At 50.3% G+C, this 17,202-nt stretch overlaps 1 protein-coding gene across 2 annotated transcripts in view; it reads left to right on the top strand.

Moving 5' to 3' along the window:
* The window catches only part of MYH9 (myosin heavy chain 9), a 500,061-nt gene that overhangs the window by 63,983 nt on the left and 418,876 nt on the right, over positions 1–17,202 (top strand). For both annotated transcript variants that reach the window (XM_069654373.1, XM_069654374.1), the window contains exon 2: positions 2,557–2,908. In XM_069654373.1, the coding sequence (XP_069510474.1) occupies positions 2,576–2,908 (333 nt within the window). In that variant the 5' untranslated portion in view covers positions 2,557–2,575. The remainder of the gene's footprint in view (positions 1–2,556; positions 2,909–17,202) is intronic.

Below are 17,202 nucleotides of genomic sequence, written 5' to 3'. Positions count from 1 at the left end.
TCTAGTTGCCTCTGGGACACTTGGAAGGGGCGGTTTCGTTGAAGTGGAGTAAGAAGTGGGAGCTGTGGCATTCCATGGGGAGGAGGCATGAGGCAAACGCCTGGAGCGGACACATTCTAATGCGTGGGACTTAACATCCCCGTCTGGAGTAAGGGGGGGGTGGTAGATTCAGGCCTATGAGGCTGCCAGTGGACCCTTTACAGCAGCCTGTTCGACTCGTAATGGAGCTGCCCCCGCGCGGCGCGCAAGGAGCTTTAGAGGTTACATTGTGTTCTGACTAAAATAGTCCACTCATGGGACCAGAGGCGTTCCAGCTGTGTTCTATGTCCAGCAGATTAGCGAGTTTGGGGGCTGGGATTTGCTTTCCATCGGTTTTTTGTACCCCTCCCTTGCAGATCTGGTAAATTATTTCGGGGAGATTGGAAGAGCACGTCTTCAGATTTTCTATCAGCGCACCGTGTTCTCCGTAAATCTAGTACAGTAAGCGCCCACCCCGATTTCTTGGGCCCATTTTAACTCCTCCAGGATTTTTGTAATTTGCATGTTCTGGGCGGGGTTATGTGGGGTGGTGTTTTGATCTGCCTCTCCTTATCCATCTTCAGCTGGCCAAGAAAGCACAATATACGCTACTTGCTGATTTGCATAAAATCAAAGTGCATTTTTGACACAAGAATGAAAACCAATATTTAATTATGATAACCATGACAGGGATTCAAACTGGCTACCCTTTAACAGATAATGCAGACTGGTACCTACCTGCTTATTTATAGCAGCCTCTTGTCAGTAGCATGACTGTAAAATGAGTCCTATTGAACAATTTGCACACATTCAGCCTTTAGAAGTCGGGTGCTGGCTTCCCTGCATATAGCGCCATATTTATCATCCATCCCTCGAATCGCATGCACTCTCGGATGATTTAGGGGAGTGCTCTGGCTAAGGGCAGTTTTTGGAGACTGATTTGCGTCTCCCAATCCTTGGCCCACCTAAATCCTTGTGGTTTGACATAACAGAAAATGATGCCCCAGGGAGTGACTTGGTTCGATATCTGAGGGTGTCAAGGGACGGTCATTATTTGGGGCAATATTATGAGTCGGGCTTTGTAGTGGGGAATGCCTTCAGTAACATCTAGGGACTTCTAATTTTGGCAAATAAGACTCAGTGAGAGAAACTGAGTCTGACTTAAACACTTAAATTAGCTTGTGAACCTCGGATTTGACACCATATTTCAGCTGTAGTTGGTAGAAATGTGGCTTTCAATAATGCTGTTTTATGTAGATGACTTTGAAACGCAACTAATAAACCACTGACAAATGCATGAAACCTCTCTCCATCTTGAATGGAAGACTACACGAACTAGAATGCATTTGGCAGGAGCTACAAAAAAATCCTCTGCTCTTGAGTACTTTCAGGCTCTTCAGTGTCCCTTGTTCTGTGACTATGTTCAACTCCTGGTAATCCTCATTTGACACTGCTATGCTACAAATCATAGCCACAGAAGACTGCAGTTTTTTTGGGTGTCAAGCATGCTTGAAATGATGGAGACAGTGTTATTTATGTTACCATTTGAATTAACTTGAAAGAATGCACAGACTAATTTAGCCAACTGGCTCTTTGCAGGCTTTCCTAAGAAAAATGTCCCCATTGTGGTTCTGGTCACCAACATGTTAAATGTGGAATTGGGTGAGGCTTCAAAGAATTTAAATGTACATTGGGATGACATTAAGGGCTTAAATTGTCAAACAATGGTTGTCCCCAATTAACCATCACTCGTAAAGAACTTCCTTTTTAAATGCTCCTCTGCCACGAAAGTGTCCGGTATTTGCCTGGCACAATGAGATCGAAGGGCTGTGTTGGTGGTGGGGGTTTGAGGGCGTGGTGGGGAGTCCTTTCTCGAACACGCATCAGAACGTGGAGGCTTCAGGCCCTGCAGCATATGCTCTTGGAGTTAGTGTATAGGTGGCAACTGTTGCCTATATTGGGGCATACATTTGTGCAGAACCCTGGGCGACTGGCAAGATTATCCATGCTACAGGCCGTCCCTTAATGGCAGCATTTTACACGCTTTTTAGCTTTGCCAGGCACACTGGCTCGGTGGACTTGGGGTTTCCTCCAGAGGATCTATTTGAACCTCTATCACTGGTTCAAATCCTGGCTCATACACTCATCCCTCTGATTTTGACAGTAGTACCAATGAGTTGGGTCACAAGCCTACTCAGCACCAAGAGTTTGCTAGGTGATTGTCTTACACGTACACCTGTTGAGTTATAGGAGTTGTATGTTGCTGCATTTCGTGCACATTGTCTATGTAAGCTCAATGGCTCATACTAACGTGACAGTCCACGGACTACCATATATTTGTAATGGCAAATAACAGCCAGTGCAGTGGTGTCTTTGTGTAGCAGTATTTTTAAAGTACTTGATGAGTAGATGCATACTGCAGTGGTGTGAAGACAAACTGTCACAAGACTGTACCTCCTTTGCAGACACCCCTGTATCGTTCGACTAGCTTCTCTGGTTGTTTCTTACTAATGTGGCCTTCCCCTTCTGTCTCTACAGGTTGCTTCTCTGAGGCACAATGACGCAGCGGGACGCTGAGAAGTATCTGTTCGTGGACAGGAACTACATTAACAACCCGTTGGCACAGGCGGACTGGGCTGCCAAGAAGCAGGTATGGATTCCTTCGGAAAAGCAGGGCTTCGAAGCAGCCTACCTGAAGGAGGAGGCGGGTGACGAGGCCATTTTGGAGCTGGCAGAAAATGGCAAGAAGGTCAAGGTAAACAAGGATGACATCCAGAAGATGAACCCACCAAAGTTCTCCAAAGTTGAAGACATGGCGGAGCTGACGTGCCTGAATGAAGCTTCCGTGCTGCACAACCTCAAAGAGCGCTACTACTCGGGCCTAATCTATGTGAGTATTGCTGGCGTCCCTTCTGCTGCTTTGTTTCCTGCATTGCCACCGTGTCTTGTGCACATTATTTGAGGGTGGAGCCCTGCTGTATTGCACACTCCCGTGTAAGCTGAGCCTGGATCAGCCGCCTTAGCAAGCTGGGTGTACTCTATACAAGATCCTTTATTGAAAGAGCGGCTATAAAGCTGCATTGAGCCAGTATGGGCGCCTTCTAGAGCAGATTGAGTAGGCCACGCTGGGGGCACACAATGGAGTATAGAGGACTAACGGATCAGGGCACCCTGGCGCTCCTCCTTAGAAAAAAGTGAACAGAAATGCTATGTAGTGGGCCTGGGCATGCAGTGCAGAGCTGGCCTTAAATGAATACGTGGGGCTGTCTTATAGAGTGGTCCCTGGTCTTGGTCCACCCACCTCTGCCACACTGTAAAAGGGGCATGCCTTTTTGGGCCTTCCTAAGTTGCACGGTTTGTTATAAAGCCAGTGGCGTACTCCTGCTTTGAAGTGTGCGAATAATGGTCCACCCATGTCCTTTTTCAAAAGTCAGGACAGGTTTGCTTGCCACTGTTTTTTACTTTGTGCCCATTATATGAAGAGCGTAATGTGTGGCAAAATACAATGTTTGTACGTCCTTTTTTAAAAAAAAAAAATAAAAAAAAGTTTTTAGGTCTTCTATTTTAACGATAAAGATTTGTATACACTGCTTCCTGCTTATGATAACAAAATTTTGCAAACCAAAAACTGGGACAAATGTAAAACAATAGTGCTGATCTATGACTTCAAAGGCCGAGCAGTGAACATGATGGGCTAGAATGGCCAAGCCACGAACGATTGGAATTGTGGCACGCTTGGGAACTATTGCCACTGATTGTGCATGTGTCGCTCTTGTGTTTTTATGTCCCTACCCATCATTACATTTACACGTTCTCCACATCTCATTTGTACTATTTCCTTAGCTCTGTTCCCTCATCGCGCCACACTTGCATCTGGTTCTTTTCAGAGCCCTTTGACAGCAGTAAGGAAGCTGCTTTTGCACGGGTTTTCTTCTCCAGCCAGGCTTTCTTTTTCAGCTGCTATCTGAACTGTAGTCTTACTTTGTCAGGTCTTCCCTGGTAAAGACTAAGCTTAAAAAAAACTTCTGTAAATGGGACATTTGACTATTTTACAAAAACTTGTAGGGAGAAATGTGAGCACTGGGACGCGGTCAGTATATCAAGTCACGTACTCTGTTTACCCAAGTTAATAGTAAACAATTTATCGTCCTTTGGAAGATGAATGGGTGAATTCGCCCTTCCGGGGTTCAATCCTATAACTTCGTTTGCATACAGATATCCAAGGCAAGCACTTAACTCGCTGGGAGGACTTACTGGCTATTTGCAGTCTTTCCCTTTTGTTCTGCACTTCCCGGTCAACCTACACGTTTGCATTGGCGTTTAAGATGGTACAATGGAGTACTGAGCTTGCTGCAATGAATCATACAGGTTTCAATCCTAGCAAGTTTGATTTAGCTAAATATCAAGTTTTCGCTAATTCTGTTTATTACTAACTTGGGGAAAGTACTTGGATGTGGGTATTGTGCACTGCAAATGTTAATCTTAACCTTCACATCAAATGGTAATATTGGAACCCTTTGTGGCACCCTTTAAAAGCTAGTTCTTGTGGCCGAGGAACACGTTGCTGTTTATTATCCATAGGGGGACTTGCCTCGACGTTGGCATAGCCTTTTTCTATTCAGGCTTTCCTTTGAACAAACAAATTGATTCTAGGAGTCTGCGAATTAAGAGCGATTTGAAAACATCGGGGTTAAGCATCTGTTACCACTTACCTGTGATGGGGAAAGTCTGCTGTGGCTTTGGTGTCTCAAATGTTCTGGTCACTTTAACACTGTCCAAGTTGGCATACATGATTCCTGTTGAGATTTTTCGAAAGCTCTCTAGTAAGGGATGTTAAACCCTCTACCTAATGGCAAGACTGTATTTCCAACCAAATGATGGACAGGCTAGCTCTGGTTAGCAATGGCAGAGCCGCTAAGCTTCTTTCTAAAAAAGCAGGTCGGCTGGCAGTGAGGTACAATGGCTCTCAATTGTCTCCAAAGAATACAACCCTGGTATGCTGAAACATTTATCGCCAAATTACAGAGTAAATGGAAATTCAGATAAGTACTTTCATTCAGTAACAGTAAAGGGCCATTGGCAGCCACTACCAACCCTATGATAAATGTATGCCTGATAGGAAGCACAGTGAATTGTAAAAGTGAACCCTAGACAGTGATAAAAACACATTTCGTCTTGATCAGGATCTGCAAATGCATGGACAGTCCCAACATCTCAAACCCTCCAGTGTATAGTAAGACAGGTGACTCCAAACATTTAATACATCCCATATCAAAACCCTCCCTTGACTCCCTTCTACCAGCCAACTACAGACCCATCTTGAATAACGGCTTCATAGCCAAACTAGTTGACCATTCAGCTTATGCCCAGCTATGCCCTTTCTCTGAATCCAACCTCTTCATAGAGCTAACCACCAGCCAGTCTGCATTCCGACCCCTACGAGGAATTGGGATGATCGCAAAAGAACCTCAAAGGCGGATGGTTGTGCTGCACGTCTCCTTTACGACCTCTCGGCAGCCCTTGAAACCACTGACCACCGTATCCTCATGGACCAACTCCACTTACTCTACATCAGAAGCAGCATTAAAGTGGATACCCTCCTTCCTCTCCACCAGATTCCAAATTGCATGCATGCCTCCCTTCTCTACTCTGCACTTTGTCACCAATGGAGTACCACAAGGTGCCTCCACCCCCGCTGCTATTTAACCTCTACCTAAGCCCCTCCCAGCTCTTATCTGTTCACACGGCCTGTCTTGCTACAACTACGCAAAATGCACCCAAATCATGTTCAAGATCCCAAAGGACACCTCAACCCCTCCTCTGGCCTCTACTCCTGCCCATTGGATAACAGCAACTGCCTTCTCAATCCAGGAAAAAGTGAAATTGTGAACTGTGAGAAGACTGCCGCCTTTCCTCCTGCCACCCACCCAACGTCTGTCCTCCCTATGCCTTCACCCTTCCAACACAGAAAAGAACCTTGGATGCACTATGGGCACAGATCTGACACTCGCATCAACGCTTTGTCATAATCATGCTATATACACCTAGGCACGCCCTGCATCTTCCCATAGCACACCTATCCTCAGTTGCTGCAATCGCGACCATTATCCTCTTTCGCTCGGATTATGCTAACCACCTTCTACCTGCGCTCCCGCTGCATCTCAACTCTGAAAACTCTGCATCCAAAAGACTGCAGCCAGGCTCCTCCTGGCCCTAGGCCCTAGAGAGCCACCCACCATGTCCTGCACTGGCTCCCTGTAAGGGCAACGGCCCACCTTCAAGGCCATGCATCACCCACTGCTCTACACGGACTCAGAATATCTGAAACACAAGGTTGCCTCCTACAGACCCACCAAACTTGATCAGGCACCTCCTCTTGTTCATCCCTGCCTCTAAACCAACCAGAATGGGGATCCAGCTTTTCCGTTCAAGCACCCACAGTATGGAACTCTATCCATTTTACCATCTGCTGCAATCGCCTCTCCTTCAGGAAGGCATTGGAGACCTTCCCACCTCTGTCTTGACTGATCTCATTGGCTTCTCGTTTGAATGTTGCCCCCAGACAGGTAGGCGGGGGGGCATCGATGAGTCGTGTGAGGAGACTCCAGGAAAGTGCAGGGCACGCACAGAATGGATTCCCATAGACCTGCATGACCAGACCGGCAATCCTTCAACAAAACAAGCAATCAGTTCTCTCGGGTACATGTAGCTCTTTATGGAAGACAGCCGTATCCCTCCTGAAAGGCACGGCTACCCACCCTCAAACATCACCCGCTACACTCATATCGCACATCACCTCTGCCACTAGAATGCAATTTTTAGTCTCACGATAAAAATTCCATCTAGCTGGACACATCAGTTTCCTTAACTCGCCTACTTGCCCAACAGACTTCACAATACACCACCACAAGCCTGCTCTACCTGGGTCGCTAGCAGGGACTTGGGCACCCCTACCCACCTTCGTACTGGCTAAATGGGCACATGCTTGCTGAATTCCACAGACTAGCTTGCAGAACCGAAGCCCAAAGTATGAGATTAGTTGGCCTACAGCGCTTTGAGGCATACCATTGGCAATAAGCGCTATAGAAAATGCCATATTACATCACTCAGGTAGACCGTATATATCAAATAAAGGGAGAGAAGGGGTTAACTGATGGCCTAAACTCATTCACCTTCTGGCCTAGGTTATACAATATTCTACCTGCATGGTTTCATTATACTCCAGGAAATACAGCATTAAAATAACGAACAGTTACATTTTAGCCTAATGCGTTCCCATAGGCAGGTGATTATTGCAATGTTTTAAAAAGGAATACATAGTAAATTCGTCATCCACTGCAAATGTATAGAATTCCAGGGACCACGGATAAATATAATGTCATGGTTAGTACCCTTAAGTCCCTTTGTAGGTGTTCAGGAGTTGCAGAAAAGTTCACCATGAGATGAAACTGGATATTCCCTAGGCAGAGCTATGGTTATGGGATAAAGTCAGGGAAGTATGTTCTTTTCCCCACAGGTGTGGAAAAAGACTGCAAACCACCTCAGGGCTCAATGACACCCTTTAGGAGAGTTCCAGGTTCGAGACCGAGAAGCCACTTGAAGCAAGGCGGTATTCGGGCTAATGTAAGTCTGTGTTGAATCCTGCGGAGACCCATTATCACGAACTCTGGGGGACCCCTGAAGGTAAATGGGAATATAAGCTATCAGCACAGAACCAACAGTTTTGCGAATGTTGCTCGGGAATGGATGAGATGATCCAATAAGTAAAATGTCTTCCCATGGGGGTGACCCACCAGCCAGGAGTGAAAGCAATGACTGAGATGGCACCGACCAAGCGGATCTGGACGTCTCTGATTTCAAAACGGAGCAGAAAACCCTCCCACACAGGGGAAACGATGGAGGAAACCCAAGACTACGCAAATGAAGAATTGGGTTGTGGTACTGCGGTCTGTGACAAAATGACAGCTTCTCTGCTGAAGTACAAGCATGAGTCAACAACCTACTCTGCCCCACACTACTACAAAACCAGCAGTGATCCCAAACATAAGTGAAATGGGCACATCCAAGAGATGTATTTCCTTTGCCTTTTGTGGTAATGAGGGCCGAGGGCAGGCTGCCGATACTCTTCATTGTGAAGTGCTTATAGTAGCAACCTAAACAGCAATCCTACAGAATCAAAAATTAAAATGTCCAAGGTTCTTTAAAAAAAATGTAATACTTTATTCAAGAATGCACAAACTAGAAAATGCAATAAAAAAAAACACCCCTGCGAAAAGAACACAGGAAAGGGAGAAATGAAGAGAATATTCGCCCAACCCCTTCTCCCAGTACGGGGGTTGGAGGAGATCATGCAAGCAATGGCACTTTAAAGGATCTTTTTTTTTCAAGAAAAGGTGCAAAAAGGGGCTCCAGTCACTCTGGTCCCAGAAAATCCACCATGGGTACAGGGCCTGTTTGCGTACCTTGGCTGTTGCCTTTAGGGGTTCAACTGCATTGTCAGGCTTCCAGGAGTTTCTCTAGGCAATGTGTAAGTGTTGGGTTGGTGATCTGATCGACTGGGTCCAACAGTCTGCAATAGCAAATGGCTCAAAGAAGCTTGGGAACCGGTAGGCATTGTCCAAGTTGGTGGAGGTTGTAAGTGGTTGAATGTGGGAAATCTGGTTGCAGAGCTATTTTAGTGACTTCTGGGTTGCATGGAATCCCAATAAGTGCTGCTGTTGCTTTTTCCTTCTGGGAGCTTGGTGGTACGTACAGGCTTTTTTTTCACTGCCCGTGAGCAGGAGCTTGGTTCCATTATAGGTAGCAGTTGAGGCCTTGGGCCACAGAATTTCACCTGCACTGGTCCCAGAGCATTGTAAGGGGGACAGAGCTCCATTTCCTTAGATGCCCTGGTCTTCACATCTATGGTACATGGCTTTGAAATGACTGCACGCTCAACAGGGTTCCAGCATGGTTAACAGATCGCTCATTGCTCAGCGGGTGTTCTCACTCCTTACGTTTGGATACCTGTTTGAAATTTTTTCCTCTTCTGCACACGGAAGTGAGACCACTTGGTAAATCTGTGCGCTGTAAAAGCGTGGCAGAGGAATAGGTTTCTGCTTTGTATTTGCTGACTTCAACGCAATCACGAAGACGTACCGCCTATCCCAACGGTTTTCTTCCTATTGAATGATTGCATTTTTTTTATTTTTTATATATCTGTACTCCTACTGGCAGGCATACGCTGAGCTGGGGTCGCTTATAAAGTACTTTTAGCTCAGATTAGCGGAAAGGATGATACAAGATGCTTTCACGTGAGGGTTTGGGTTTATTTTTTCAATTTGGGTTTTAATTAACTTTCAATGCAAACTAAACTTAATTCACGACCTTGTAGTCGGGACGGTTAAACTGCTAGATTCCAACTCGAGGGTGTTTTCGAACTCTAAAATGTAACTGTTACTTAACTGGATACCATCTCAATTTGTATGGCCAGTCTTCCGAATTGAGACTTAAAAATATCCGTCTCCAATTCACATCCATAAACAAATGTTGGGGTGCAGTAGGCTCTTGCAATCCGTTGGGTGCTATAATTAAACTGACTAGCCCCCCCTGATCAGCGTAGGTAGGACTGTGCAATGCACACCAATCGTGACTCCACATTGGAGACTACAGGTGAAATGAACGGCTCCTTTTTGAAGAAAAATGCATTCAGAAGGATCTTTGGTTGTTAATCCAACTTTGTGTAGCAATGTTATTCACCTCTCAAGATGCATTCTTTACTTCTTGCAGTGAAGGGATACTGGGGGAGGGGGGCGGGGGGTACCGCTGGTCATGCATGCTACCTTTTTGCTAAATTAGCGAATGCTCCTGAGTAACCAATACAACTAATGCAAATAAAGAATGTTATGAGGTTATTTAATACCCAGAGTTTTCGAAGCGCAGACCGAACCTGTGGTGCTCCATGTAGTCTTGCTTCAAAGGTGAGCACATTGCCCCTGAGCTATCTTCCCGAGACATGGGAATATTTAACCACTAAACAAATACATGGTAAGCTAATGGTACAGGAAAAAAATGTACATGCCTCCAACTATGTGCTAGCATAATGCTAGCTATTAACCAATCGCTTTAAAACCTTCCAACAGGGCGAACGCAACAAATTCATAAGCTGCTGCATATGTTTTAACTCGTCAATGGAAAAAACCTAAAGATCACAACAAAAAAGCAGGTTACAGTCTCGGGTTGGCTGGGGAGTTGAGGGTGTGAACCTAGGCCTTGGAGAGGAATCGGTTCTTGGAAGTGGAGGGTTTTGAGCTCCTTCCTGAAATGTAGATGGGGCAAGTCTGGTGTTGATGGGGGGGTGGGGGGGGAAATAGGTTCCAGACTCTGGGTGGCATAGACCCAGAAGACACGGCTTCCAATTCTTTCCTTCCTGCACCGGAAGTGTTGCTCTGCACATGTCCTTCCTTCTGGTGGATGGCTGAACTTCCGCGTGTTAGCTCATGGACTTGAGGGCGATGTCCTTGGTAATGCAACATAAAATTTGCAATCTGTGATGAAACAATCCTGATGTTGGACTTGTGTGGTTTTCCGCAGAACCTTTGCTTTCCTTGTTGGTTTGCCAACATAATAAATGCCACATGGACATTCGCATGAATTGCCTGAGGCACTGGTAGCAAAGTCCAGTTCCGACCTAGATAAGTTATTTCATCATGTTTTGTCCGAGTTCGGTTTTTCAGTCTGCCAACAATACCGCTCTACTCGTAGTGGACTATGTAGTGTAACACATGCTGGACCTGTAGCAGTAGGATTTTTGTAAGTATATTGTTTGATCATGACCTCCCATTTTTAGAATGGTTTTCCGTCTCGTCAGTTGTCTTTTAGGATTGTAGAATCTGAAATTCTCCTTTTTACTGTAAAAAAAGCACATTGGAAGTGACTCACTAGCTTAAGAATGGGGATGAAACTATCAGCCTGAGTACGCTGATGGCTCCCCCGCCCCCTTAAAAATAAAAAAAGATGCAAATTGAATTCTAGGATGAGCAGTATTTCTCCAGGATGGGGTCTGGCATGGATTCACGTGCTCATGAATATTCCCCGTCGTCAGACTGGGAATCCTCGGTAAAGAAAAAACCAGTATCAGTTTCGTTTCTGATCTGTCTTTCGTAGTAATAACCAATCACTGGTCTCTGCGTCATACTGACCACAGCCAATGACTGCCCTCTACCTAAGCACCGCCTCTGGCAGCCATCTTCAGATTTTTACCGCACGTTCATGTGTTGGGATCCTCGTGCTATTGCTCTCGAGCGTTAGTGCTATTTTTTTCACGTTTTTTCTCAAACTTCGTTTTTTCGGTCAAAAGAGCCTCAAGCTCCACCGATTCTCCATCCGATCAACGGGGACCCGTGTCGGATTCGTCTGCGCCCCTCAAGGGTGAAGATTTCGTCGCGCTACGCTTTTGGAGGACTCCAGAAGTTTCTCAGGCCCGGTCATGGCCCAGGAGAAGGGGAGCTCGACGCCTGGAAAGCTGTTCAGGGTCTGCCCTGGAAGCCAGCTGCAGAACGTCTTCAAGGAGGACGAACACTTTTTTTTTTTTGTCTTTACTGCCTACATGAGGACAAGACGCACGTGGAGAAGGACTGTGCGTGTTGCGGCAACATGTCGGAGCGGACCATGAAGGACCGCCATCAACGTCTCGCCAACTGGCTGGAAGTGAAGAGCCCGTCCGGCGAGAAGAAGAGGAAGAAAGCCGAGCGGTCTTCTAAGACATTTGAGGACGCCCCGGCGACGGGGGTCCAACATGAGGCCAAGCACCGCGAGTCCGCTGGCACCGGGAGCGCCAGGCAGGGCGCACCCTCCCCGGCACCATCAACCACGAGCCAACGCTCTGGGTCGGGTAAGAGGAAGGCCGAGCACCCGGCGAAGCTCCTGGAGAGGCCCCGGTCGAGCTCGAAGGGGGAGCGAGGCAGTGTCCCCCCCCTCAAGGATAAGGCGGTGAGCGCACCTAGGGTGGTGAAGGCCTTAATCCATCCGGCCAAGCCCTCTATCGAAACTGTCGCGGCGGCCCTGGCTCAGCCTGTGGAGGCTACACCAGTGGTGGCGACCTCGGGGGCTCAGAGTCTCCCTGCCACCTCGGAGGGAGTCCTCTTTTGTGCCCATCGATAGGACCCCCGTGAAATCCCCCGTGGGGAAGAAAAAGGGGGGGGGGGGCAGGGCGTCGTCGTAGATTCGGCCTCAACCTCGGAGGAGGAGCTGGTCGAAGTCTTAAGCCACGGCCTCGGCGTGGAAGAAGACCGGCCCGTCGGGATGGATCCCGACGCAGGTGACGACGACATCGTCGAGGGTACCGACGGGGCCCCTGATCGCCCGTCGGATTCCCCTCTGCCAGCGCCGCGAGACAACTCAGCGGCCATTTTGTTGGCTATACAGTCCTTATGCTCAGAGATAAGGACGAGACTACCGTTGCCGACGGAACCTCTCCCGTCGGGGGACCCAGAACCGGGACCTTCTGGTGTTCCCCCCTACCAAGAAAAGAAGGATCCACCCTCCGCCTCCTTTTCAGCCGTCGCGCCCCTTCCAGCCCTCCTCCCCGTCCACCCGAGGGGATGATACGGGGACTGACACGGCAGCGACGGGTACGGACGACTAGGTATACGACGAGGATGTACCGTCGTCGCCTCCCACCAGGGCTTCTCCGCCCGACGAGATTGGATCGTTCCACTCCATGATCACCAGGGCATCCGAGCTTTTCCAACTCTGCCCTGAGGAGAAGGAAGGTTTCCTTTATCAGCGGCGCAAGGCCAAGAGGAAGACGGTCCTCTCAGTGCCTCTATTGGACGACATTTGGACATTTGGGATGAGGGCCTCACCCTCCTCAAGAATCCTTCCACGACGCCAGCTAGAAGGGACCGGTACGAGAAGAGGTACCGGGTCCCGGACACGGCCCCCCTGTGCCTCCGGGCGCAGCCTACCCCGGACTCCGTCGTCTCCGCGGCGGGCAGGAAAAAAGCGGGGGGGGTGCGGCCTCCACATCGACTTCCCCACCGGACGGCGAGGGAAAGAAATTGGACGCTATGGGACGCAGAGTCATCTCGTCTGCGGCGACGATGATTAAAGCGGCCAACGCCTTGGCTATCGTGGCCTGCTACGACAGGGTGCTCTGGTACAAACTGGCTCCCCTGCTGGACTTCTTGCCGGACGACAAGAGGGCAGAGGCCCTGGAGATCCTGCAGGAAGGTGAGCTGGCTTCGGACCACGCCATTACCGTTGCGACGGACATCGCCGACACTGGGTTCCGCCAGTTGGGCAACGGCGTTTGCCTTAGGCGGCATGGATGGCTCAAGGCTACGGACTTCTGTCAAGACGTTCAGACCAGAGTCCTGGACATGCCCTTCGATGGGAACAACCTGTTTGGGAAAACAGTGGATGATTCCCTTCAGGCCATTAAAGCGGACACCGAGACGGCCCGGGCCCTTGGAGTTCTGCAACAACGACGGACGCCCTTTCGGAGCAGCGGAGGCAAGGGCGCCTCCAAAAGTTCCGGCGGCGGTTTCTCCACCTACCGTCAAGCGGCCCGCTCGTCGGCTCAGGAGGCCTACAGAGGACGAGGCAAGTCTGGCGGACCCCGCCGTCTTCGCCAAGGGGGTCAAGGCGGCAAAGCCTCGTCGAAGCAGGATTGAACCGACCGTGGGGTCGGGCCCCCACCGAAGCACCCCGGTGGGAGGCCGGCTGGCGAGCTTCGTCAGCGTGTGGGAGTCCATCTCCACCGACCGTTGGGTGCTGGACGCCTTGGCCCGGGGCCACGCGCTCGAGTTTCAAAGAAGGTGTCCGCGCGTCCCCCCCGTGGCCAGGAAAGAACTTCACGTCCCTCAACTTCTCCTGGAGGTAAAGGCGATGCTCAGGAAGGGCGCCATCGAACTCGTCCCAAAGAGGCTTCGGGGCTCCGGAGTTTACTCGAGATACTTCCTCGTGAAGAAGAAGACGGGGGGGATGGCGCCCCATCCTGGACCTGCGACGTCTGAACAAGTTCATCAAGGCGCAAAAGTTCCGGATGGTCACCCTCCAGCACGTCCTGGGTCAGCTGGAGGAAGGAGACTTCCTGTCGTCGTTGGATTTGAAGGATGCCTACTTCCATATTCCCATCCTAAAGGGGCACCGAAAATTCCTCAGGTTTGTGGTCCAAGGGCGTCACTACCAGTTCAAAGCCCTCCCCTTCGGACTACGGTCGGCACCCAGGGTATTTACCAAGTGCCTTGCACCGGTGGCGGCGCAGCTGCGCCGCGAGGGGATCCACGTCTACCCCTACCTGGACGACTGGCTCATCCGAGCCAAGACGAGGGAGCTCGCCGTGGATCACACGGCAAGGACCGTCCAACTTCTCACGGACCTGGGATTCTCCGTGAACTACGCCAAGTCTCACCTGGTACCCGCGCAAAACGCACTGTTTCTGGGAGCGAAGCTCGACACAGTGTCCCTTCTGGCCTCCCCGTCGGAGGAAAGGACCAGGTCCATCCTGGGCAAGGTACAGCGGATGTTGGTTTCCGACGCGGCCAAGGTGAGGTCCATCAAGTCCCCCCCTCGGAATGTCTTCTTGCATCTACCTCATTCCCATGTGCAGGCTCCGGATGCGCCCGTTGCAGGAGTTCCTGGACGCGCGCTGGATCCAAACTACGGGCGGCTTCGAGGAGAGGATCACACTCGACGAGAGTTTCCGCCGAGCGGTCCGGTGGTGGGGCATCCGCGCGCATCTGACGGTGGGCATGGACTTCCAGACCCCAGACCACCAGGAGACAGTGACCACGGATGCCTCCCTGGAAGGGTGGGGAGCGCACACCGAAAATCTGCACGCGAGAGGCCTTTGGCTCCCGACGGAGAAGTCCCTCCATATCAACGTCCTGGAGCTCCGTGCAGTGTTCTGGGCCCTCAGGTCCTTCCTTCCGTCCCTCAAGGGCAAGGTGGTGAGGATCTTCACCGACAACACCACCACCATGTTTTACATCAGGAAACGGGGCGGAACCAGGTCCCCAGCGCTGTCCAAGGAGGCGCAGGACCTGTGGCATTGGGCCGTCGCCCAAAGGATGTTTCTGGTGCCGTTTCATCTGGCAGGGATAAAAAACACCATCGCCGACTCACTCAGCAGGGAGCTGCGCTCGTGCCACGAGTGGGAACTACGGCAGGATCTAGTGGATCGCCTCTTCCGATGGTGGGGCACACCCCAGATCGACCTGTTCGCGACGGCGACGAACTCCAAGTGCCGGAGGTTCGCCAGCAGGTTTCCCCAGGCGAGGAGCATGGGCGATGCTTTCTCGTTCCCCTGGGAGGGCCTGTTCCTCTACGCGTTCCCTCCTTTGCCACTGCTAATCCAGCTCGTCAACCAGCTCAAGAGGTCACGGTGCAGGATGATCCTCGTCGCACCTGCGTGGCCGAGGCAGATATGGTTCCCAGACCTTCTGGACTTGTCAGCGTCCCCGCCAATCAAGCTGCCGGGGGACGCGGATCTACTCTCCAGGGAAGGAGGCGCCATCCTCCACCACGACCCGAAATCGCTGAACTTGCAGGCCTGGCTCCTGCAGCGCTAGAGTTTGGAGGATACGACATACCGGCCGACTGCAGAGAGATTCTTGCAAAGGCCAGGGCGTCCTCGACTCTTAAATGCTACGGACACAAATGGAAGAGGTTCTCTGTCTGGTGCCACGCACAGATGATTAACCCTCTACGGATTACGGCTCCCCAGGTACTGCCGTACCTGCTGACGCTGGCCAAAGCTGGACTGGCACACGCGTCCATCAAGATTCATCTTGCTGCGATCTCCCGATACACCAGAACCACGGGCCGGACGTCCTTGTGGTCTCATCGTCTGGTGAAAGAGTTCATGAAGGGGCTGTTTAGATCGTTCCCGCCGGTGAAGGCTCCGGCCCCGGCGTGGGTGCTCAACGTGGTGCTGACCAAGCTCATGGGACCTCCGTTCGAGCCTCTGCACTCGGCCCCGTTGAAGTTTCTGTCGTGGAAAACAGCGTTTCTTGTGGCCATCACCTCCGCACGACGGGTGGGAGAGATCCAGGCCCTTTCCTGCAAGGCCCCGTACTTGACTTTTCACGACACGAGGGTAGTGCTCAGGACGCACCCCTCCTTCATGCCCAAGGTACCGTCGGACTTCCATCTCAACGAACCCTTGGTGTTGCCTGTGTTCTTCCCGTCGCCTTCGTCGCCGGCTGAGAGGACTTTGCACTCGCTGGATGTGGCTAGAGCGCTGAAGTTCTACGTGGACCGCACGAAGTGTTTTTGGAAGACGTCACAACTCTTTGTGAACTTTGGACCTGTCAATCAGGGGAAGGCTCTCTCGAAGGCTTCCATTTCCAGATGGCTCTCCGGCTGTATCATGTACTGTCATCGGTTGGCAAACCGACCGCTGCCTGGCCGTCCGAGAGCCCATTCCACCAGAGCGATCGCAGCTACCACGGCGTTCCTTTCTGGTGTGCCCCTGCTGGACATATGCAGGGCTGCTACGTGGAGGTCGACGCACACCTTCACGAAATTCTACTGCGTCGATCGGGATTCCAGGGAGGAGTCCAGGGTCGGCCAAGCAGTGCTGCGCAACCTGTTCGCCTGAGGTGAGCCTGGTGAGGAGGTAAGATGCTTAATGTTGAGTTTGATGTAATGCTTAATGTTGAGCCTTTGCCACCTCCCGTGGTTGTGCATGTGTGTACTGCTATGTATTCTTTATTCATGAGCATGTGAATCCATGCCAGACCCCATGCTGGAGAAGAAACAAGTTACTTACCTGTAACTGTTGTTCTCCAGCATGGGTCTGGCATGGATTCACTGCGAACCCTCCCGCCTACCCCTCTGCGGCTCTTCACTTGGTCATACTGCCACTTCACGTGCTTCCAAATCTGAAGATGGCTGCCAGAGGCGGTGCTTAGGTAGAGGGCAGTCATTGGCTGTGGTCAGTATGACGCAGAGACCAGTGATTGGTTATTACTACGAAAGACAGATCAGAAACGAAACTGATACTGGTTTTTTCTTTACCGAGGATTCCCCGCCTGACGACGGGGAATATTCATGAGCATGTGAATCCATGCCAGACCGATGCTGGAGAACAACAGTTACAGGTAAGTAACTTGTTCCTTACCCAACTACAATAACATTCATTCAGTTTGAAGTACCATGCCAAACCTGAAGTTAATTCCTGATCCATCCCCACCAGTA

The sequence above is a fragment of the Ambystoma mexicanum genome, chromosome 3q, assembly GCF_040938575.1.
Source record: "Ambystoma mexicanum isolate Mex_15411 chromosome 3q, UKY_AmexF1_1, whole genome shotgun sequence".
Taxonomy (NCBI): domain Eukaryota; kingdom Metazoa; phylum Chordata; class Amphibia; order Caudata; family Ambystomatidae; genus Ambystoma; species Ambystoma mexicanum.
Note: the sequence above shows the minus strand (reverse complement) of the source record. Positions and strands in the feature narration are given on the sequence as shown.